Source organism: Apus apus, chromosome 2, assembly GCF_020740795.1.
Source record: "Apus apus isolate bApuApu2 chromosome 2, bApuApu2.pri.cur, whole genome shotgun sequence".
NCBI classification, from domain to species: Eukaryota; Metazoa; Chordata; class Aves; order Apodiformes; family Apodidae; genus Apus; species Apus apus.
Window position 1 is genome coordinate 508,789 of NC_067283.1, and position 22,378 is coordinate 531,166.

Consider the following 22,378-nt stretch of genomic DNA (forward strand, 5'->3'; position numbering starts at 1 on the left):
GGATGTATTACATGTCAGGATGGGAAGCAGCAAATGACACTTGGTAAAATAGCTTTGTCAAGAATGCTGTGTTTGTGAGAAGTTTTGGCCTGTATTGTCATGGACTCCATCACCAGAGACCTAGGCTGTTGAAATCCAATGACAAGATCAGTTCCTATACTAAATTTCATCTAAGTTAAATGTCAGAGTGACCCTCATGGACTAAGGTCACTACAAAAGCATGTTCTTTTGGCTGGTGCAAAGCTTGTATTTAAACAGAATTGAATTCCTCTATGAAGAGTCTGTTGTGGATGCAAGTGCAGAGGTAGGAAGTCTGAGCAAGCCATTGATCTATCCTTGCTGGCATAAGGCTCAAGTTTCCTGAAAAAACATCACCTTGAAGCACAAGGCCTTGGAGAGGATGGACAAACCATGGAATTTTGTCATGGTTGTTGCAGCTGTAGATATACATAGTCTTTCCATTAGGTTGTTCAATGTTCAGTAGCTGTTACAGTGGTATTCCTTCTAGCCAGCTCCAATGACGTTTTTATTTGTGTTTGGGAGCATTTCCTGACCTGGTGTTGTTTGGATTGTGTCATTTGGCCGGAACGTGCTCCCCAGGCCCATCTGACAGTGGAGATGGAACTGCTGTGATGGAGACATGAAGCTGCTGTCTGATCGTTGTGTTTGTTATGCTGGGCACTGTCCTCCTCAGAGAGACAAACCAAGCTGGTTTTCCTCAAGTTATAACTAGTCTGTCTGTACATAAGAACTCCAGTACAGGCCTGAATTATCCTTGTTGCCATTACCTCCCCTGCCTGGCTTTCTCCTGGCTCTGCAGCTGCTTTTGAAGTCCCTCGACTTGAAAGAAAAATGGTTTCTTATTTGTTAAATCAAGTACAGATTATCTTAATGTAAGTGAATGTCTACAGTTAAATTAAAAAGAGTGGCTATAAACTGCATTGTAGCTTCAGTGAACCTGAAACTTGTTGGACTGTCAGCTTGCGGGCTGACTTTAATGGTGGCTTTTATGTTGGCACTGAGCAAGAGGCCCACACGTGGAGAGGGGAGGTTGTCTTCCAGCTTCACTCTGCCTAGTTCAGGATTTCTGCCTGGTTATCTCTGTAGACTTGATCTTTTGATGCAGTGGAGGCTCCCTGAGCTATGGATGTCTGGAAGGCAGGAAGAAAATAGAAGTTGTCTCAAATCCCCAGAAAACAGAGACAGTGTTTTTAACATCACTGGAGGGCACGAGCAGCAGGAGGCTGTGCTGCCTGGTTCGGCTGGTTCACACCCTCTGAGTAATGGCCATGGTGAGGCAGCCTTTGTGCTTGCTGCAGGGAAACCTGCTTGGTGGAAATGTTTCAAGTTTATGGGGCAGAAATATTCATTAAACTCCTGTGCAATCTAGTCGCAGAAGTTGGGTATATTTGCAGTGCCACTTAACAGCAAAAATAACGCTTTGGGTTAAATACTGGAGAAATGGCTCATATCCCCAGTGATGAAACCCTACAGGTTGGTGGATGCTCTTGGAAATAATGAATAAAAACCAGAGCTATGTAGAGTCTTATAAAGCACCGTGCCATTGAAGTAACTGTGCTTTTTCAAGCCATCAACTTTGAACTTCAGAAGTTTCAGTTCGTAAAAGCTGAAGCCTTTGTGAGCTGGAGCTGGTTTTGCTCAGATGACTTTCCCTGTCATGGTCTGTTGGTTTCACTGCGGCCAGTTCCGTTCTGCTCTGACACTTGCTTTTTGTTTATGCAAAATATGAAGATGCCCACGGAAGGCAATCCCTGGCAGCATTCATGAGGCAGGGTTGGCACACTGGCCGTGCCCTGCCGTGCTGGCAGCCCCCCTTGCCTGCAGCCCCCTGAGCATCTGCTGCGGGTGCCACTTCAGCTCCTTCTCCTTTTCCTGATGCTCCCGTATGGGTCTCAGCTGGGACCATAACTGCTTCCCAGTTTGTCTTTGTGGCCTCTGCCTGGAAAAGTTGGTGAACCCGTCTGGAAGGTGACTGTGCTGTTTTCCCTGATGTCTAGATGTGGATCCATGTGCAGCTTCTACATCTTAGAGACATTTTACTAAAAGGAGAGAGAATCCAGAAGAGGCCACAGAGATGATAGGAGGGTTGGAGGCAGGCTGGGAGAGTTGGGGGTGGGTCTCTTCCAACCTGAATAGTTCTGTGATTCTAAGAAAAGGGCAGGGAGGGATGGGATGAGAGGGAATGGCTTTAAACTTGAAGAGGGGAGATGGAGATAAGATGTGAGGGAGAAATTCTGGGCTGTGAGGGTGGGGAGAGCCTGGTCCAGGTTGCCCAGGGAAGCTGTGGCTGCCCCATCCCTGGCAGTGCTGAAGGGCAGGTTGGATGGGGCTTGGAGCAGTCTGGGCTGGTGGGAGGTGTCCCTGCCCATGGCAGGTTTGGGTTGGAATTAAATGATCTTTAAGGTCCTTTCCAACCCAAAGGAGGGATTCCTGGATATGATTCCATGACTAACAGCTGAACCATGGTTGGACTTCTGTTCAGTCATCTGGCAGCTCTTATGTTAATTTTCCTCTTTCTCTTGTTCCCTTCAACTTCCTTAAGCATGTTTCCTGTTTAAATTTAGACTTTCTTCCTTACACACGTGTCCATGTGTTCCACACAAGAATTTACAAGAATCCAGTGGTTTTGCTCATATTCATGCCTGCTCTGGATTTACTCCAGCTGTCATCTCCCAAGTGTAAGACCAGAGGTGCTTGGAGCCCCCATTTAGTTATCTGTTTGGATCACAGACTGGTTTGGGTTGGAAGGGACCTTTAAGATCATCTAGTTACAACCTCCTGCATGGGAAGGGACACAGGATCTGTCTTAGCTCTTTGCTTGCCTGGTGTGCAGGTTTGGTTGTCCAAAACTAAACAGTTCATGGACAGCTTGAGAATCTCTGGGATCTTTCAGTGTGTGTGTGTGTGTAGTGTCCCTTAGAGCTCATCTAACCTGTTCTGTTGTGTAGGCTTTTTCCTGTAGGGAAAGCTCAAGTGAGACAAGCAGCCTGAATCAAAAGCTGAGGGAAAGGTTATTAGTGGACCTGATAAGTGGAAGCAGTGAGATACCAGATGCAGAAGAGGAAATGCCTCTGAGCAGACTGCATCGTGAGGAGGCAGTAGTGGCTGGAGCTCTGCCCTGGGCTTGAAATTACGTCAAATTGAGTCACAACTTCATTAAACCAACCCAAAATGAGAAGTTCAGCCAGCATGTTCATTATCTTATACGTGGCCATAAACCAGTAGTGGAAATGAGCAGAGATTTGCATCAAAGCCTTTGGAGTTATTTTATGGTTATTATGTGGTTTGGTGGCACTGACTTTTGTATAAAAGCTTGGAGATTCTACGACTTATTAAATATACACCTACACTTAGCCAGAAACCTGCTGGAGAGCTTGTGCTGAGAATGGAAACAGCTCTACAAGTGCTTTGTCTGTTGTAGCAGTTCAGGCTTAAAACCAACACATGCCCCAAATCTCACTTCTCTCCACTTGACACTTCTTTTGTCCTTCAGAAAGCAGGGAGGGAAGTACTTAAGCTGTGTAAATAGTAGTTGGAAACTCTCTTGCTATACTTACATCTTGTCTGAGGAGAATGTGGTTTTGTCTGACATGACTTACTGAAATCCTGGTGTTGCTCAAAGTCCAAACATGCATTTGAAATGAGTAGTAAGATACTTGATGTGATGCCTTACCCTTGGTGTGACACGGAGGTTGGCAGCACACGTGGTGTGTGGGGCAGGCTGGAGCTGGAAACTGCTCTCTGCTCTGCTTCATCCCATAGGAGCTATGGGAAAGCTGTGGGAATATCTCTAGTCTTCTCCTTAACTAGTAGTGTGGGGATGGATGTGGTATCGGGTACTTGGCTTGTCTAGCAGGTCTGGAATATCTGGACTGGACATCCCTCCACTGGTGAGATGGTGAGATGGTGACTGCACATCTCCACATTTTCAAGGACCTAATTCCTGAATACATAAGCCTGTAATTCAGGACACCTATTTTGGGGCTGTTGGATTGTTTATTCTGGCCAGTTGAGCATGAATTTGTAAGTAGTGTTGGATAGACTTTGTTAAAGGTCCTGTAACCTCCATCTCACTACCTCTGGGAAGAAGCTTCTGGTCTTTTGAGTGATTTCCTATGACTCAGAACATCCACAGAAATAAAGCAGAGCTCTTACTGCGTTGAACTTTTAAAAAATAATAAATTAATTCCACTGGTCCAGACTATGCAAAAAAAAAAAAAAAAAAGTTATAAAAAAAATGAAATCAGGTCATGGATTGGTTGTGCCCAGCCATGAAATTTTAGAGCCCTTGGTAACTTGATTCATTGATGTGTCGTCTCCTTCCAAAAGATAGAAGCAGACATCCTGTCTGTGGCAGACTCCTTCAGGATGCTGGGAGGAGGATGACTTGGCAGAAATCTGCTCTCTGCTGTCCTGGTTCCTTACGCCTCAGTGGCCACTGCTAAGTGCTGGTGAGAGCCTGGGCTAAGAAAAGCAAGCTGACTGACAGGGAGAGAAATGGGAATGATGACTGAGCTGTCCCTGTTCCTTCCAGCCGGGGAGTTTGTTCTGCGTGGAGTTAGGAGCTAATTTTAAAGGAGCAAATGGATCTGATGAAATAATATCCATGCATCTCATAAATCTGGGTATCAGGGTGTCTCCTTTAAACAAACCAAGTGAGGAGATGCTGCTGTGTTTCTCGCTCCTAGATGTGCTGCCTTTGTGGATAGGTTTCTCTCTCCACAAGGTCATGGATAGAGAAGGTGTCTTTCATTTTACTGTCGTTTGGGGTAACATTCATACCAGCAGGGTACAGCCACTCAGCACAGGGGGGAAGAGCAGAGGCTGGGGACAGCTCAGCTATGACAGGACAGAGGCATGTGTCCCTTTGGGACAGCAGCAGCCTGGCAGGGCTCTCTGGAGCAGGTGGAAGTGCTGTGTCACTGCAGGGCTGGCACTGCTCTGCCCTGCAGGGCTGCCAGAGGCTGGGACCTGTCCTGTGGACACTCCTCTGGGGATCAACCTTCTATTCCCTCTGCCAAAAATTGGAGGGAAGTCAAGTCAGCATCTTGTGCCAAGAATGATTCTGTTCAAACTCTTGACAGATTTTTCAAGTCTCTTTTCTTGTGGGCAGCGTCCCCTGCCCCCACTCTCCTGCCCTCCCCTTTCTACCTCTTTGGAGATGCACAAAATCTGGGTCAGACTGATCATAACTTTAAATTCAAAGCCTGTACGTGCCCAGAGGCAGGTACACACCAGTGCAGTTAGAGAAGCTACAAAATGGAAATACAAAGTTTAGAAAATAAATTCCATTCATTCCTGGATAGGAAGCTAGAGGCATTGGCTTATGCAGCAAGGGGTTTTTGCTTCTACCTGCAGAGGGTGGCTGGAGGGAGATGGTGGTTCTTGAAAGTTATTCCAGTAGGTCACTTAAAGTAAAACTTCAGCAAGGAAGAGCCAGTTTAACTTCTTTGGGATCTCTGGGATGCTGCAAGTCTGTGACTCTGAATTGGTTCACAGAGCACAGCTTCTGCCTACGTTAAAAAACTCCATCGTTGTGGATGGGGTAAAGCATCAAATGAGATGGTGGGAACACCCAGCAAGGAGCTCATTTTGGAAGGGAGAGACTAATAGAATTGAGTAAATCTTTCAGATTAGCTAACAAGAAGATGGATTTTATTTATCAAAGTCAACATGTTGCTGACTGGGTACACAGAGATGCTGAGCATAAAAAAGAACAGATGGGGCAAATACTGGCTGTGACAGATCAGCTGTTGCTGCAATTTGAATAGGCTGAGCATTCCTTTTATTTAAAAAAAAAAAAAGGCCAATTAAGGGAATATGATTTATTGACTGTGAAATCATCTGAAGATTTCCAGGAATGGATTGAGGAATGTCTCACTACAGGAAAACTTTTCCTGGCCTTGACTGCAGCTGTCACTGTGGGGCTGGTAACACTGTGCTCTGCTCCTCTCCACACCTTTCCTCTGAGCAAAATATTCACCTTGGTGTTCTCCAGGGAGGACTTGAGAGTCCTGGGGCTCTTCCAGAGGTGGCAGTCTGGAGTCACCAGGTTGGTGTTGCCCCATCACTGCTGTTACTCCCTCAGCTATTTAACAAACCAGAGGACCTCAGCAGTTGTCTCACAGCTCTAGAATCATTTAATGTATGTTAAGCTTCTGCCTTCTGGAACCTTAGTTGTTGCTCATATTTGCCCTTTCATCTCAAAAGTTAATGTCAGAGCTCATATTCTTTGTGCTCTGGTGATGTCTGATTTGCATAGCTCTGCAAGGCCCAGGGTGTTAAAGTACATGGAGATGAAGATTATTGAATTCTGTGCCTAGCTGACGTGGTTCCATGGGAGTGAAAATGGTGTAGGAAGCATCTGTCTTGCTGAGCTGGTCAACACATGACTCTGCTTCAGGATTTGCTCCCTACCCTTGGGCAGACTATCTGCAGTGGATTCATTTTCCTTTTGTTTAACTCTACAAGCCCTGGTTCAAACTGAGAGCCTGTGAATTTGGCTGTTTGAACACCAGAGATAGAAACCAGAGAAATTGCTTCTGGTCCAGTTCTGGTGGAGTTCTGGCTGTCCTTGGGCCCTGCCTGGGCTGCTGAAGGCTTCTCACAGCCCCCGTGGTGCTTTGGGTCAGGGCAGCCAATTCTTTGTCAGGTACTTTAAGGTGCCAGAGCTGCCAGTGCCAGATTGGCCACAAAAATGCAAAATGGCTTTTATAGGTTACACTGATGTATTTTCTTTTGTCTGTAGTTTCTGCATTCCTTGATATGTTAAATATGGCCAAGGAAATGTCCTGCTGGTAACTCTGCATAACCTCATGGTGACTTTTCCCCAGAACTTGCCTTAGTGTCCTAGTTCTACGTAGGTCTGAAATAGAGATGGTGTCAATGCTGTTTTATGGCAACTATTTAATAAAGTGCCACCATGTTAATATGGACAAAAAAAAGCATGATGTGAATCCATCAGTTGCTTGTGGTGGAATATTTGTATGTTGGAGGATGAGCTGGGTGGGATTAGGTTTGATTTGGGTTTAAACATTCGTAACTGCTTCTCTAACCCCACTCACACAGCAGCTCCTGCTGCCACCAGGGCTCCCGAGGCTTTTGCTCCATTAATTGAAGTGCAGTTGTTTGGGTCTAGAAGGATGACTGAATAATCCAGAGGAACCAGGACTAAATAAGTGGAACAGGGACAGGCTGAGAGAGTTGGGTGTGTTCAGCCTGCAGAAGAGAAGGCTCCAGGGACACCTTAGAGCACCTTCCAGTGCCTGAAGGGGCTCCAGGAAAGCTGGGGAGGGGCTTGGGACAAGGGCAGGGAGGGATGGGAGCAGGGGGAAGGGTTTCCAGCTGGCAGAGGGAGCTGGAGCTGAGATGTGAGGGAGAAATTCTGGGCTGTGAGGGTGGGGAGAGCCTGGCCCAGGTTGCCCAGGGAAGCTGTGGCTGCCCCATCCCTGGCAGTGTTGAAGGGCAGGTTGGATGGGGCTTGGAGCAGCCTGGGCTGGTGGGAGGTGTCCCTGCCCATGGCAGGGGGGTTGGAACTAGATCATCTTTAAGGTCCCTTCCAACCCAAACCTGTCTGGGATTCTACGATAAATAATTTCTGGGCCATCTAACTGCTACATGGGAGCTGGCTCTGGCTACAAAGAGGTGGTTCTTGCCAAGCCTGTTTCTGTGCACTCTGGTGCTGCTGTAGCTGGGGTTGGATCATGCAGAGGAGGGGATGCTGGATGGTGAAGGGCTCTATAAAGCAGTTGGGTAATAGTTTCCATTCAAGGGGGAGGCCAACAAGCACTTGCTATTTGGACAGACCCAAAATTAAGCTGTCAAGAGGAAGTGCTCCTAAAAGGCCACTCCTGTTCCTGAAACTAAAATAGCAGGAATGTTTAATCTGAAGTGAACGTGTGAAGGCTCTGAGCTGATAGTTCAGTTTACAGACTGCAATCTGCTGCTAAAGGGTGGGGTGAGGTTAAAAACAGTTTTTCTAGATGCCATTTACAGAAAGCTTCAGGTTCTTGCTGGGTAAGCCTTGCTGTGCTGGCATTGGTGCAGAACCAAAACCTGACACTGAAGGTGAAGGAGCTGTGCCCCCTGCGGAGCCTGCTCAACCTGACTCAGCCTGCCTGCTGTGAGGAACAGGGCTGGGGTTTTTCTTTGGGCATCTGGTGTGTTCATTCCCCCCTTCACCTGCTTATTTCCCCAGTCATTGGGTGTTCTGGAGCTTTTTTCTCACCATAGTCTTGGTTCTTGCATTTCCTGGTAGCATCTCGAAGCAGCTTGTAAAAAATCTTAAATTTTGTGTTTCTTCCTTATGCTAAGTGAAATTTTCAGAAGAAAGGGTGAAATGTTCAGAGCTCCAGGTTTCCTTTGAGATTGGCTGACCTGGAAGCCATCATTTCACTTTCAACTTGAAAGCAAGGGAGGCCGTGGTTGAAAAGATGGCTCCTGGAGAGCCCCATTTCTTCCTTCAAAGAGACTGGTCAGTGCCAAGAGAGAACTTCCAGAAGTGATTTGCTTCCCTGGTTGAAGCTCAGTGCAGGGTAACGTGCCTAGTTGTGTGCAGATCTGTGCCACGGTGGGTCCTGAAAATAGCCAAGAACTCTCTCTGAAAGAAGCTTGTTTTAATATGACTCACTTAAGTATGAAGATGGCTTTTTAAAAAATAACTACAATTCATTCAACTGTGACCCTGCACAAAGGGATAAAAGCTCCAAACCTTTCACCTCTAGGTTTCCATTAAGTCATAGTTCTTCAGGGTCTTTATCTAAAACCAACAAAAACTGCAGTTGCTGCTTGAAGCCTGCCCTGGCTGGAGGTCTGCCCTTCCAGTGTTAGAGACAAAAGAGAGAATAGATGTAACTGACTTAGTTTCCATAATGCACTTGCATGCAATTACATGAACAACACTATCAGTGTGATACTATTGTTGATCAGGAATGTAAAATATTGCCCCAGAGAGGCTGAGGCTGTAGGTATGTGTCACTGGCTCTGAACTGCTGACCATGAGGTTCCTGTAGTTCAAGGAGTAGGAGCCTTTGTCTTTTGGGAACAAGAGGATCTGTGTTCTGCCCTCGCCGGGTAGCTCAGCGACCCTGGGCTGCTGCACAGTGGCCACTGGGGTCAGCCCTTCATTAACCAGCACACACAAACACCCTTTGTGGGTTTTTGCCACTCGGGCTGTGCCTTGTTACATCTGCAGTTTGGTATCTTCAGCTTGGGGTTGTTTCCTAATGGGGCTTGGTGAGTGTTGTCCCATCCAGTGAGAAATGGTTGTTAAATAATCATGGAATGGCTTGGGTTGGAAGGGACCTTAAAGATCATCTAGATCCAACCCCCCTGCATGGAGAGGGACACCTCCCAGCAGCCCAGGCTGCTCCAAGCCCCATCCAACCTGCCCTTCAACACTGCCAGGGATGGGGCAGCCACAGCTTCCCTGGGCAACCTGGGCCAGGGTCTCACCACCCTCACAGCCCAGAATTTCTCCCTCACATCTCATCTCCAGCTCCCTCTGCCAGCTGGAAACCCTTCCCCCTCATCCCATCCCTCCTTGTCCTTGTCCCAAGTCCCTCTCTCAGTCCAGCTCTCCCAGCCTGTCTCCAGAGCAGAGCTGCTCCAGCCCTCCCATCATCTCCGTGGCCTCCTCTAGACTCACTCACTTCCCCTAAGCTCCTTCATATTTATTTGCCTGAATTTGTTGTTGGAACTCTAAACTTCACTTCCATGTACTTGTTCTGTACTAGTTCTCAACCAGGCACTGCTGCCTTGGCTTCCTGGGCTCCTAAAGTAGGGCAGATCTTGTATTAACAGGGAGAGTCTCCACAGGTCGTGATATAGAACAGCATCCAAGTGCTTTGTGCTTCCAAATGCAGACCAAAGGTAAAGGCAGTTGATCTACCATAGTAGGAGTGCTTAAATATGCAGCTTTAGGTAGTAATGGACATTGATGGTTTGGGTTTTTACTGCTTGTACCAGACAATTTCTGCAAATAGCTAAGATGTGTAACGGGAGCTTGTGCTGTTTTGGCTGTTTTGATGGTGTTGAGCACCCACAACACTGACACTGCTCTGACAAAGTTTCAGAAATTCACCTTTTATCAATCAGCAGTGGTGGGGTTTGCTCCTATATACTCACTTCAGTATTTGTTGCCTGTTGTTCCTAATAATAACTTCAAAAGGGTGAAGTATAAATAATTGTTTATGGGTGTATTTGTTATGCCAACCTGAAAGCTTTATAGCTGCAAAACAGATGAATCAGTGCAGGTGCATTTTGTGTCCAGTGCCAGGAAATTCAACTGAATGTTGGGATACAGATCAGGGAGGAAAAGGTAAATAGTGATGGATTTATGTTTTCCACCCTGTTTCCAGTGTGTAACTTGATGGTATGTGTGCACTCGACACTTTTTTCATGTAAGCTTTATTAAAACTTCACCTTCCAGCACAAAGGACCCGAGTGGGTTTGTTGGCATTAGCAAGGTTTGGTGAGGACAGCACATGCTCAGGACCCTGCCAGAGGGGTCCCAGCACCACTGAAATGTAGACCAGAGATGACAGAACATCCCAGTCTCCACAGGGGAGGCTGGCTGGAGTCCAGCCCAAGAACTCATTTCTCTTGTGTCCCTTGTCTTGCTGCTGCTGAGGATGTGTGATTAACTCACAGGTGTGGGGCAAGGCAGAAATCAGTGTAAGACTGTGTTTATGCTGGCCACGTACTGGGTTTTTAATTTGTTCTTTAAGGTTCTGACAGAACATCTCATGAAACGTCCATGCAGCAAAACCTGCTGTAGGTGATTCAGCTGTTTGTTTCTGTACTGCTGTGGGGCTTTGGAAACATCTGGGAATTACTGAGCACTCAAGCAAATGTTTCTTACTGTGTTAGGGCACAGGAGGCAGACAGGTATCAAAGTCAAACTGATTGACCTTAAAAGGTCTCTTACTAAAATGTTATTTTCTTCTTCTTCTTCCCCTCACGACTTTCAGGTTGTAAAGGTGCTCAAGCATGGCTGACCTGGACCACAACCTCAGCCTTGCAGATGCTCTGACAGAGCCACCTCCTGAGATTGAGGAAGAAGTGAAAAGGGACTTCATTGCCACTCTGGAAGCAGAGAAATTTGATGATGTGGTTGGAGAAAAAGTAGATAAAACAGACTATGTTCCTCTGCTGGATGATGATGATGCAAAGCCTGGGTGCCAGGAACCAAAAAGCAAACCCCATGCAGATGGTATTCAGGTGGAACGTAAGTGTCTGAAGCACAAGACCAAAAAGCTGCATCACTTAACATCACTTGTTAAATTTATTTTACTTCCTGTAATGTTGCTGGGCCTGCTAAAACGAGACTTTTATGTGTGACTGGTTTTAGTCAGAACAACTTATTTTAAAAGCAAAGGCTGAGCTCAAATCTTGTTTCTTGCTTTTCTGCTCTATCTTCTTTTCGGGTCCTCAGCCTGTGAAATCAATTGTCATTACTAGTTCACAGAATCATGTATTATTCATGTTAATTTTTTGTGGGCTGCCTTGGGCTTCTCAGAGGCAGCATTGTCCAGATTGTGTGACTGCTACAATTATCAGTGCTTTCCATCTCAAAAATGTTAGAACTCTGCTCTGCTGGGTAGTGGAAATCCAGGGTGTTAAGGTGGATGACTGGCAGATGCTGCTGAGCTCTGCATGGTGGCATCTTCGGGAGGTCCCCAGTGTTGGTGAGCTTCAGGATCCAATGTTTAATGGCTAAAGCTTTGCTCCACTGACCTGAGGGTCTGCTTTGATGTTTTGCTGTGCATATATAGTAAATGTGGGGCTGTCTCTGCTGGTCAGTAACATTTACTGGCCCAGCTGATCATTAATAGTGTTAATACCTTGATCAGAAATGGCTGAGAAGGAGAGGTTTAAACAGGTACTTGTCTCCTTAGCTGAGTGAATAGAAAAGCAATGAGATCTGGGGCTCATCCTTAGGTTTCCTTCTCAGGAAGCAATTACATGCTCTTGTTTGGCCAGTGTGGTGTGTCCCCAGGTGAGGCTGGTCACCTGGGACAGGCAGTGCCTCGATTAGATGTTCATTTTGTGGCCTTGATCTATGCCATGTAAAAGAAGAAAACATTTGCTCCTGGGCAGGTAACCTGGTGGCTTCTTCCAGAAGGAAGTTTTTCTTTTTTTGCCTTAATCTTGATGCTCATCAATATTGATGGCAGTGGGAGGTGCAGGAGAACTGTAACGAGCAGAATAACCAGGACCTCCAGGGGCTATACAGGGGGAATTTCTGCTCTGTTTGAGGCCCTTATTTGCATTTAGCAGTGTATCAGGTGCCCTGTTATGCAGATAATGTAATTTTCCATACTAAAGTAGTTCCTTAAATGGTAATAAACAAGGGGAAAGGATGGAAGTGGGCAAAGAGGTTATAAAACATGGAGCTTTGGTCAATTCAGATGTGTATGATTGTGTGCAATTATACTACCTCGATTGGTAGTTGTTTTATATTTTAACACTGCACAAGTGGGAGTAACAGAGAAGCACAAAGACTTGTTAACACTTTTGCATGTGGTTTAAGGATATTGTAAAATAATTCTACATTGTTCTAGAAGTTACAGATTATGAAACATCTCAGCACCAGAATTTCTCAGTTAGTGTTAAATTAATTATATAAAATTAGCTTAAAGTACAAGTTTCTGAAGTTGTGTCCTCCCAGCTGTGTGTCCCTTGAGCATAACCATCCTAACTCAAGTGTTTCAAAGAACTCTGGATTCTGGAAGCAGGTCTAATGAGAGAGCTTTTGGGTTTGCTCAGTGTTGAAAACTTGGTGAACCTTCCCGGTGAGGAGACTGCGGGTTCCTGCGTGGAGAAGTGAGGCAGAGACCTTGGAGCCCCAACACAGGCCACCTCAGGGCCAAGCTGTTCCCTCCATCTGCATCTCCTGACTCTGGCAGCCCCCTCTGCCTCCCCAGTGCCTCCCCTGGCTGCACAGCCACTTGTCTGGCTGCTGCAGCAGAACTTGTTTCCCTCCTACATGTCAGGAGGGGGATGCAGTTTTTTCCTCTTGGTTTGGGGATTTGTTTTTCCCTTTTTTGGGATAACTGGAGAGCAGTCATGAGCATTATCTACATCTTTGGCAAGACAAAACCAAGACCCTAACGGAACAAACTGGAGAGCTTGCTTGCCTTGAGTGGATAAAATAATGTTTCCAGCTTTGCCACCTGGTACCAGGACTGTCCAGCTCCACAGTTTAAAATAGTTTCCATTTCCCACAGGCCAGTCTTAGGATTTCATCCTGTTAGATCTTGATTTATCCAGATGTTTTTTCCCTGAAGCAATAAGGATACCTATTTCTACCATTAGATTTATTCAGTGTTTCTAAGTGTTTTTAAAAAAATACAGAAAAGCTTAATGTACTTTTATTGAGTCTGTGGAATAAATGAGCTGGGGTGAGATATGACAAGGTCCTCCTGGGGTGGGAGGTGTTGATCTGGTGCAGTGCTGGGAAGTTCCTGGGGAGGGGGGACTGATTTCTGAAAGGCAGCAAAAGTTCCACGTCCCTGGCTCCAAATCTGACTGCAAATAGCTTTGTTTTCCTGAGGGAGAAGAGTAGCTTTCATGGATCAGGCTTTTCAGCCCCCGCTTGTTAATTTATTTATGTTAAAAGGCAGGAATGTGTTCAGACAGCACGGCCTCTGCTACCGAGACTGCCTTTCCCCAGTCAGAAGAGGTTTAATCATGTGGCGTGTCAGGCTCTAGCTATTCCATCTCTGCTCATGATTTTTCTTCTACTACTTTCTGCTAAACCCAGGAGCCAGATGAGGCAAGTTTAGTGATCAGATGGGCCCCCATCATGGCCTGGGTGGGCCGTGTGAGTGCAGAGAGATGGAGGAGGGAGACGTGATGAGTTGTATGGTCACCTATAAATTTATCCTAGAATAAAGCTCTAGTAACAGTTAACTTTTAAAATACCACTGGAAAGGCATAGCTTAAGGAAAAAGGGGCTTACGCTTTTTAGCACCTGGCTGGACATCCTAATTGGGCAAATTTTGTCCTCTTAGGACTTTGTGGGCTTTCCAGAACGCTGAAGGATCACTTTGGGTGTGCTGCAGTGTTGGCAGGTGGCTTTCCTTAGCAGTTCCAAGGAGTTCAGAGGATATTGTGGAGCTTCCAAATAAAGCCACGGAGGCAGCAGTGGCAGTTTTCCTTAGGGTGCTCCTGCAGGGTCAGGGATACTCATCCTGAAGTGTGAAGGAAGAGATGTTTGGGTGGGAGCTTCTTCCAACAAAAGAAAATACTGTGTTTTGATAGCATGGAGCAGTGCTCCTGTGAGATGCTTTAGCTCAGGGGAGGACCAGTACTGCTCCAAAATGGATTGTTGTTGAGGAACTGTGCACAGTCGGTCTGCAGCATAACTGCCCATGGCCTCCTGCACCACACAGCAAATGCACTGGTGGCATTCTTGCACTCTGGTCACAAACCTGGGGTGATGAGTCTTAACTTTGTATACAGTTTTTCAATAGGGAAGCAAATACTAAGCGTGATGTAAGTGACAAAAATTCTTGTAATTTGCTGTGGGCAGTGGCTTTGGGGCTTTCTCCCAGGAGCTGTGTCACCACGAGATGGCTCTGCTGGCACTGCAGGATGCTGCTGGGCAGACACAGATCCTCCCTTGGTGTGGAAACAAATCCAGCTCCAGAGCCCGAGATCTGGGGCCAAACCACCACCTTTCCCTTTCCCTCACCTCCCTTCCTGCACTGGCAGTGAGCACCTCTCCTGCAGGAGGCAGCAGCTGGGCTTTGGCAAAAGAAGCTAAACACTGTCAAGTATGAGACTGAAGATGGAGAATGTTCCATATACCTCAGACTTTCAGAGGGATTAAAAACATCAGCAAACAATGTCAAGATGCTTGTTAAACACCTTCTCCCTCTCGAAGCCTGTGCCTCCCTATTCCTGCCCCAAAGTTGTTACAACTTCTGGTTAGTATAAACCCCTCCATTGCCTTTTTGTGCAGAAACAAGTATCGAGCATCAGACTCTTACAAAATAAACATTAAAATTAGTTCACAGAGCCCAAGGTGATGAAGAAGGGGCACTCCTAGGATGTGTGGGGGAGTTTTTTATGCTCTGCCCCAGATTTCAGCGGGTTGCCCAGCACATCGTGGCTGCAGGAGCTGAGGGTTCCCTGCAGCACAGGGCCTCATACCAGCAGTCTGTGGGGAGCACGTTGCATTGAGAGGGGGTTTTTGGTGTTTTTTGTTTGATTGCAGCTGGTGCTGTAGAGCTACCTGATCTTGGGTTGAGGGGCTGAACTGTGTAATATACCTTTCTTTTTCTGAGGAGGAGGGAGGGCCTTAAGGATTGGCTTGATAAGCCCAAGTGTTCTTGAATTTTTTCCATGTTTTATGAACTCAAGTGGTGAAACTGATCTAGTTGTTAGAGTTCCCAGTGCAATATCAATAATTTTCCAGCTCAGTTGCTTTACTCTGATCTGGCATCACTCAGGTAATATTTGTGCTCAGTTAGTGAACTTCACTTAGGGTCCTTTAACATCTCGGCCGCCTCAGATTCAATTCCATCATAGGGATCATAGACAAGGTGGTTCAACCTTCAGCTTCCTGTTGTCTGCAGCCCAGAAACCACCTGTGTCCTGGGCCTCCCCAGCACTGTGACCAGCAGGGCCAGGGAGGGGATTGTCCCCTCTGCTCTGCTGAGACCCCCCTGCAGGGCTGGGAACAGCTCTGGGGTCCCCAACACAAGAAGGACATGGAGCTGTTGGAGAGAGGCCAGAGGAGGCCACAGAGATGATGGGAGGGCTGGAGCAGCTCTGCTCTGGAGCCAGGCTGGGAGAGTTGGGGTGTTGAGCCTGGAGAAGAGAAGGCTCCAGGGAGACCTGAGAGCAGCTTCCAGTGCCTGAAGGGGCTCCAGGAAAGCTGGGGAGGGGCTTGGGACAAGGGCAGGGAAGGATGGGAGCAGGGGGAAGGGTTTCCAGCTGGAAGAGGGGAGATTTGGATGAGATGTGAGGGAGAAATTCTGGGCTGTGAGGGTGGGGAGACCCTGGCCCAGGTTGCCAGAGAAGCTGTGGCTGCCCCATCCCTGGCAGTGTTGAAGGGCAGGTTGGATGGGGCTTGGAGCAACCTGGGCTGCTGGGAGGTGTCCCTGCCCATGCAGGGGGGTGAGACTGGATGGTCTTTAAGGTCCCTTTCCACCCAAACCATCCTGTGATTCTATGAGGGTGGATGGGGGCAGAGGGATCTCAGAGGAAGTCACTATGGCACCTCTCGTTTTCCTGCTGTTGGGCACCAGAGCTGCTGTCCAGCTGTCCTGTGGTTACTGCCATCTGACAGCACCTGTGAGCTTCCAAAGCTCTGGCACCCCCAAAACACAAAATCGAGCAAGGTTTGGCTTCTATTTATGTTCAACTTCTCTTTGATTCTCATGGTTAGAGACAGACGCTTGAGAATCCAGAGCAGGCCTGTACGAGATGTTGAATGCCAAGGGGCCAGCAAAGCTCTGAGCCTTTCCTGAGTTTGCTCTTCAGAAGCCATTTTGAGGCAGAATATGGACATTTACTTTTCCCCTCTGGTAGCCCATGGCTACTGCAGAGCAGGCTGCAGGTCTGATGGTGGCAACGTGCTGAGTTGTGGTTGTGCTTCCATGCCCCAGGCCAAGTCCCTGCTGGAGATTAGAGTCCTGGAGATTGGCTCTGGCCATTTGCTTGAGATTATCGGTTTAGTGAACGCTGCCTTAAATTTGTTTATATAAAAACAATCCTTTGATCCACTAGCCAGATGCAAATACTATCTTGTGATTCCAGTGGGGATTATGTAGTTACAACATCTTGACATGTTTTTGTTTTTATGCAATTCAGAATATGAGGGAGGAGACCTGGCCCTGGGAAGGCTGCTGGGCCCTTCCCCACTTGCACTCTGGCTCCCTAATATGAGCTTGATTTGCTCCAAAGGAGCTGACCTTCTGAGGCAGGAAGAGAAAAACTGCTCATACTGGGGTGAAGTAGTTTGATTTGATCTGATTTTCTGGAAATTCATCTTCCAAAAAAGCTAAAACTCTGAAGGAAATGATTGTACCTGCTTTTCATGCTTCTCAAGAAGTGTAGAAGGGAAGAAATGGCATTTGGGTTCTTGTGCTCCTTTGGGAACCTTCAGCCTGGCAGTGTTTGAACTGGAGAGCCCCTGGCTTGGCTGAGCACACGAGGCCTGGGCCACAGCATCCTGCTGCTCCCCACGTGTCCGCAGAGCTTTTTGAGAAAGGTAAAAGCTGTTTCTATCTGAGACCAGCTTGCAGGTTCCTCTGCCCTTCTGCCAAGAGGTATTTTAGGTCCCTTCCCCCCTGGTGGCTTTGGTGGCAGAGGAGCAGCTCTGTGGAGCTGGCAGGGGACAGGAGGAGGAGAGCAGCACCTGGGGGTGCTGCTCAGCATGTCAGGAGGGAGAGGAGAGCCAGGCTGGCTTCAGCCTCTTCTGTTGCCCTAATCCTTGTGTTCTAGGAGCAAATGTAGCATTTTCAATCCATCAGTCTTACCATTCTTTTTTTATCAGACGAATGAATGTTGGGGGCTGAATAAGATGAAGGTTCCTTGAAGGAATGTGTCTGCATTGGGGGCTGGAGGCTGGGCAGGCTTCAGGGCCCTGTTAGCTCTGAGGAAGGTGAAGCCAGAAGCCCAGCTCTCAACTGTCCTTCTCATCTACCCCAGCAGTTTGTAGGCTTGGCTGGTGTTTTGGTGGGGTTTTGTTTTGGTTTCAGTTTGCAGGGTAAGGGTAAGGGAAGGTGGAATGTCCTGGCCTTTCTTTTTGATAGAAGGCAGTCGGCTTGGCTCACTTGCTGCCTAGGAGATCAGGCTGTAAAGGAAACTTTCGTGCAGATGGAGTGTTTATTTTCTGAATAGCTGAAATGACTGAATTTCCAGAAGCACTGAGTGGACAGTCTGCAGTGCAGAGCTGACCTTGGGTGCACACAAGCTGCTCACTCCAGGTGCCACCAGACCAGTCTCACAGATTAATGTTTTTTTGCAAGCCGAAGCCAGTGCTCAAAACATGCACACAGATTTGGAGCCCCGGTTATGTAGTGTTTTGCCAAATTTGTGGTTGAGTCCTGTTTTTAGTGCATGAATAATAGTGGTGGCATCAAGACCAGACCATGACACTTTTCAAGAGCTGCATTGTCTGTGCAAGGTGTAATGATCAGGTTTGAATGAAGCTGAAGGCAATGGGGGATCATTTTGTCCCGTTTAAAACACAACTTGCACTGAGGTTTGCAGTCACAGAGTACTGAGGAAATGGGGATGGGTTTGTGGGTTGTGGCAGCATTGGTGAAGACTGGTGAGGACTTGCAGAGCTTCTCTTGCAGTGGCAGTGTTGGCAGTTGTTGCTGGGACACCCACTGGAGCAGACCTTGGGAAAACGTGGAGCTCTTGCACTGGGCCTGAGCTCCCTCCCTTTACCTGGCAGGGTCAGCAGTAGCTGCAGCCTCTCTCTGCTGCCTCATTCCTTGGGGATCTCCCCAGGATGCCCAGGGTACCTTCTGACAGCTGTGAAGCAGGGTGGTGTAAACCATCCCATGCTCCTGGTTTCCTCTTGCCCTGATCAGTAAATCAGGGACTGGCACTAGCTCCCCAGCTACTAGTTAAGTCCATTCAACTGTTCCAGTCAATCCCAGACCCTGTAAAGACTGACAGCAGGAGGAGATGGTGTGTGTAACTGCTCAGAAACAGGTCCATGGCTTCCTCTGGTATTTTCAGCTACTTGAAGAGGCAGTAGGTGTATGTTTCTCTAGAAGCTGTCTGGCAAGTTGATGCTGAATTTTTGTAAAACACCAGGATGAGACATGGAGGATTTTCCTTTTGCTTCACTGGGGGTTGGGTTAAGCCCTGAAGTGCTGTCTGAAGTGCAGTGGTAATGTAGCTGTGTTTTAAACTGCTTGAGCTCAGGAAGGGAGAACAGCAACTCCAGATAGCTGAATATGTGTCTCTTTGGGGAGTGTTTTCATTTTTATTTTAGGTATTTACTGATGGGGTTTTTAAGCCATTGTCCTGAGTATTTCTTCAGAACGAAGGGCCAGAGGAGCTGACCTGCTCTTGGAGTTGGTGCTACTTGTTAGGTTTAGCTAATACAGCTCAGTATCATTCCTGCAGTGACTTCTCTTCACTGCTTCACAACTGGAAATTGGGACAAATGCTTAGAAATTAAGCACAGTTTATTTAAGAAGGTATTAGAAAATATTTTAAGACTTGGTGCCAGGATATTTTTAATTTACGTAAATGGGCTTGTAGTATTCACCTCTCATGGTGATGGTCTCCTACAGAAGCCCTGTGCTGCTGGCAGCCTGCCCCAGGGTGGGTGTCAGCACAGCCCAGCTGCTTCTGTAGGGACCATAGGCTGATCTCAAGGGCAGTAAATTAAAATAGATAAAATTCCTCAAGCAGTTTGTGGGAGTGATGGTAGAGACTGACCCTCAGCAGCGAAGAGACTAAGGTGACTACAAAGTTTCATTAGCAAGTTTTTTTAACTTGTTTTTGTGGGTGTTTTGAGTTTTTTAGTTGTTTGTTTGTTGTTTTTTTTAATTGTTAATTAAATGTATTAATTATTCCCAAAGATGGTTTCCAAGCAGCATTTTTAGAAACTTCCAAAATTCCCACTCCTGGAGTTAGCTGGCTGGGAGCAGAGGGGCTTTCCCAGGGCAGCCCACTGAGCAGGCAGCAAAGCCACATTTAGGCTCAGCTCTTTGGTTGCCTGAGCTTATCACCAGGTCTTGCGTTGCTGCCACATTATTCAAGTTCTGTAGGTATATCCTGGTGCCTCTTCAGATTTAATCTTGACAATGTCAGGACAAGATAGACTCAATCTCTTGATGGTTAAGTGTCTTACATGCTGTTTTTTGGAATCTGTTGTCTTCCACGCTGAACCAACCTTCTCTAAACCCCTCCTGGGACCTGCTGGAGCAATGTTCTGGTCCTTTTTTTTCCCTACTTTGTCTGCACAGCTGAAGTGGACCAATATCTTTCAATTTTGGCAGTTAGTTTGTTCTAGTTGACCCTTCTTCTGACACTGAACTCCACTGACAAGAGCTTCCTTGTGGGTGCTTGTTCACGTCCTCTCTTCTTCATGATGAGCTGTCCCAGCTTTCTCAACCTTTCCTCGTATGAGAGATGCTCCAGTCTCTTAGTCATCTTAGTGACCCTTCAGTGACCTCTCTCTAGTAGCTCCATCTCTCTTGTGCTGGGGAGCTTGGTGTGGGACCCAGCACTCCAGGTGTGTCTCAGCAGTGCTGGAGAGGGGGAGAGGATCACCCCCCTCAGCCTGCAGGGTGTGCTCTGCCCCCTGCAGCCCAGGATGCTGTTGACGTTTGCTGCAAGGGCGCGTTGCTGGTTCATGTTCAGCTTGGTGGCTGCTAGGACCCCAAGGGCTTCTTCTGCAGGACCTGTCTTCCAGCAAGTTGACCCTCAGGGATTATACTGGTGCTCAGGCTTATTCCTCCCTTGGTGCAAGATTTTGCAATTCTCCTTTGTTGAACTTCATGAGATCCTTCTCTGCCAAACTCTCCAGCCTGTCCAGGTCCCTCTGGATGGCATCACAAGCCCCCGGCATGGCAGCCACTTTTCCCAGTATCACCTTCAGACTTGCTGAGTGTGTGCTCTGCTCCACTGTTCAGGTCATCAGTCAGAGTCATAGAATGATTTGGACTGGAAGGGACCTTGAAGACCATCTAGTTCCAACCCCCTGCATGGAGAGGGACACCTCCCAGCAGCCCAGGCTGCTCCAAGCCCCATCCAACCTGCCCTTCAACACTGCCAGGGATGGGGCAGCCACAGCTTCCCTGGGCAACCTGGGCCAGGCTCTCCCCACCCTCACAGCCCAGAATTTCTCCCTCACATCTCATCTCCAGCTCCCTCTGCCAGCTGGAAACCCTTCCCCCTGCTCCCATCCCTCCCTGCCCTTGTCCCAAGCCCCTTCCCAGCTTTCCTGGAGCCCCTTCAGGCCCTGGAAGGTGCTCTCAGGTCTCCCTGGAGCCTTCTCTTCTCCAGGCTGAACACCCCAACTCTCCCAGCCGGTCCGTGAAGATGTTAAACAGTATTTGCCCCAGCATCAGCTGGCCTCCAGTTGGACTTTGTGCCACTGATCACCACCCTTTGGGCCTCCATCCAGCTCAGTGTGCAGTTGTCTGACCCATGCTTTGTTTGTCTGTGAGGGTGTTATGGGAAATGGTGCTAAAAGGCTTATCAAAGTCAAGGTCAGCAGCATGATCCACCAAGACTGTGGAAGTTTATCAGCTTGGCTAAGCACTGTGTGCTTGAAGGACTTCCAGAGTCACAGGGGTCTGGTGCTGCCCCTTGGGAAAACTCAGGTGGAAGTGATGGTATGAATAGGTAAAGAAGCTTCTAGTTGTTATGCCTTGAGTCTCCTTCATGGGACTAGATTGTGATTGAAAAGTTTTTCCTTTTGGGTTTCTCGTTGCACTGACTCGGTGCCATCGGGGTGCTTTAATATTTCAAAAATGATTTTTTTTGGGGGGGGAAATAAAACCCTTATCTGTTTGATAACATTCCAGTGTTGTCCTCACAGTATTGTTTCTATGTTGTGGCTTGAGATGAACTTGATCCACTGTTAACATTCCCTTTGATTTTTTGCAGATACTTCAGCTTCTGGGCCAACAGTTGTAGAAAATGGTGACCATGGAATAGAAGATCACCACCCAGGTACGTGCCTAATGTCTGAAGGAAAGACCTCAACTTCCTTTGTGTTTGGAGCAGTAAAAATTGATTGTGACCAACTGCATCTTCTTTTTGAGTCTTATTTCTTCACAGGGGGTTGGTTTGGTTTGGGTTTGGTTTTTTTAATTATCTTTTCAAAGCATTTGAAACAAAACAGAACTTCCTTCTCCTTTGGGTTTGAAATTGCTTATTTGCATAAAGCCTCGTTCCAGGGACGTTGTGTGATGGTCACTGCTGGGAGGGCAACATCTAGGGCACTGATAGCTCAGTGGCTTTGCAGGGACTTCACAGTATTCCTAGCTGAACTCTGCCCTGACCCCTGAGTGTGGCTTCTCCTGTTCCTCACCAGGCTGACAGTCAAGTTTCTCCTGAGTTTCACCATCCTTTGATGCAGGTTTTTCATTCACTGCTTCTTAGCTGCTGCAGAAATTACACTGCTGTTTATTCTGCAGCTTCTCCTTCCACCTCAGACTACCCCTCTGTAAACATCTCATATTTGCTTTAGCCCTGTCAGAGCTGGAATTGAGGTCTCCAAGCCTTTTTTCCAAGTAGCATGAGGATAACTTTGTCTGTGAGAAGCTTGTCATGACTCAAGTGGACCAACATTTCACGTTTGTGAGGAATCTGGGAAATTACTGATCTTTCCAAACAGCCCAACATCTGTTGAGGTTTGTGTTCT

At 47.3% G+C, this 22,378-nt stretch overlaps 1 protein-coding gene across 7 annotated transcripts in view; it reads left to right on the plus strand.

Moving 5' to 3' along the window:
- The window catches only part of MAP4 (microtubule associated protein 4), a 159,193-nt gene that overhangs the window by 43,101 nt on the left and 93,714 nt on the right, over positions 1 to 22,378 (plus strand). For all 7 annotated transcript variants that reach the window (XM_051610991.1, XM_051610986.1, XM_051610984.1 and 4 more), the window contains exons 3-4: positions 10,992 to 11,248; positions 21,619 to 21,684. In XM_051610991.1, coding sequence (XP_051466951.1) covers positions 11,011 to 11,248; positions 21,619 to 21,684 — 304 coding nt within the window. In that variant the 5' untranslated portion in view covers positions 10,992 to 11,010. The remainder of the gene's footprint in view (positions 1 to 10,991; positions 11,249 to 21,618; positions 21,685 to 22,378) is intronic.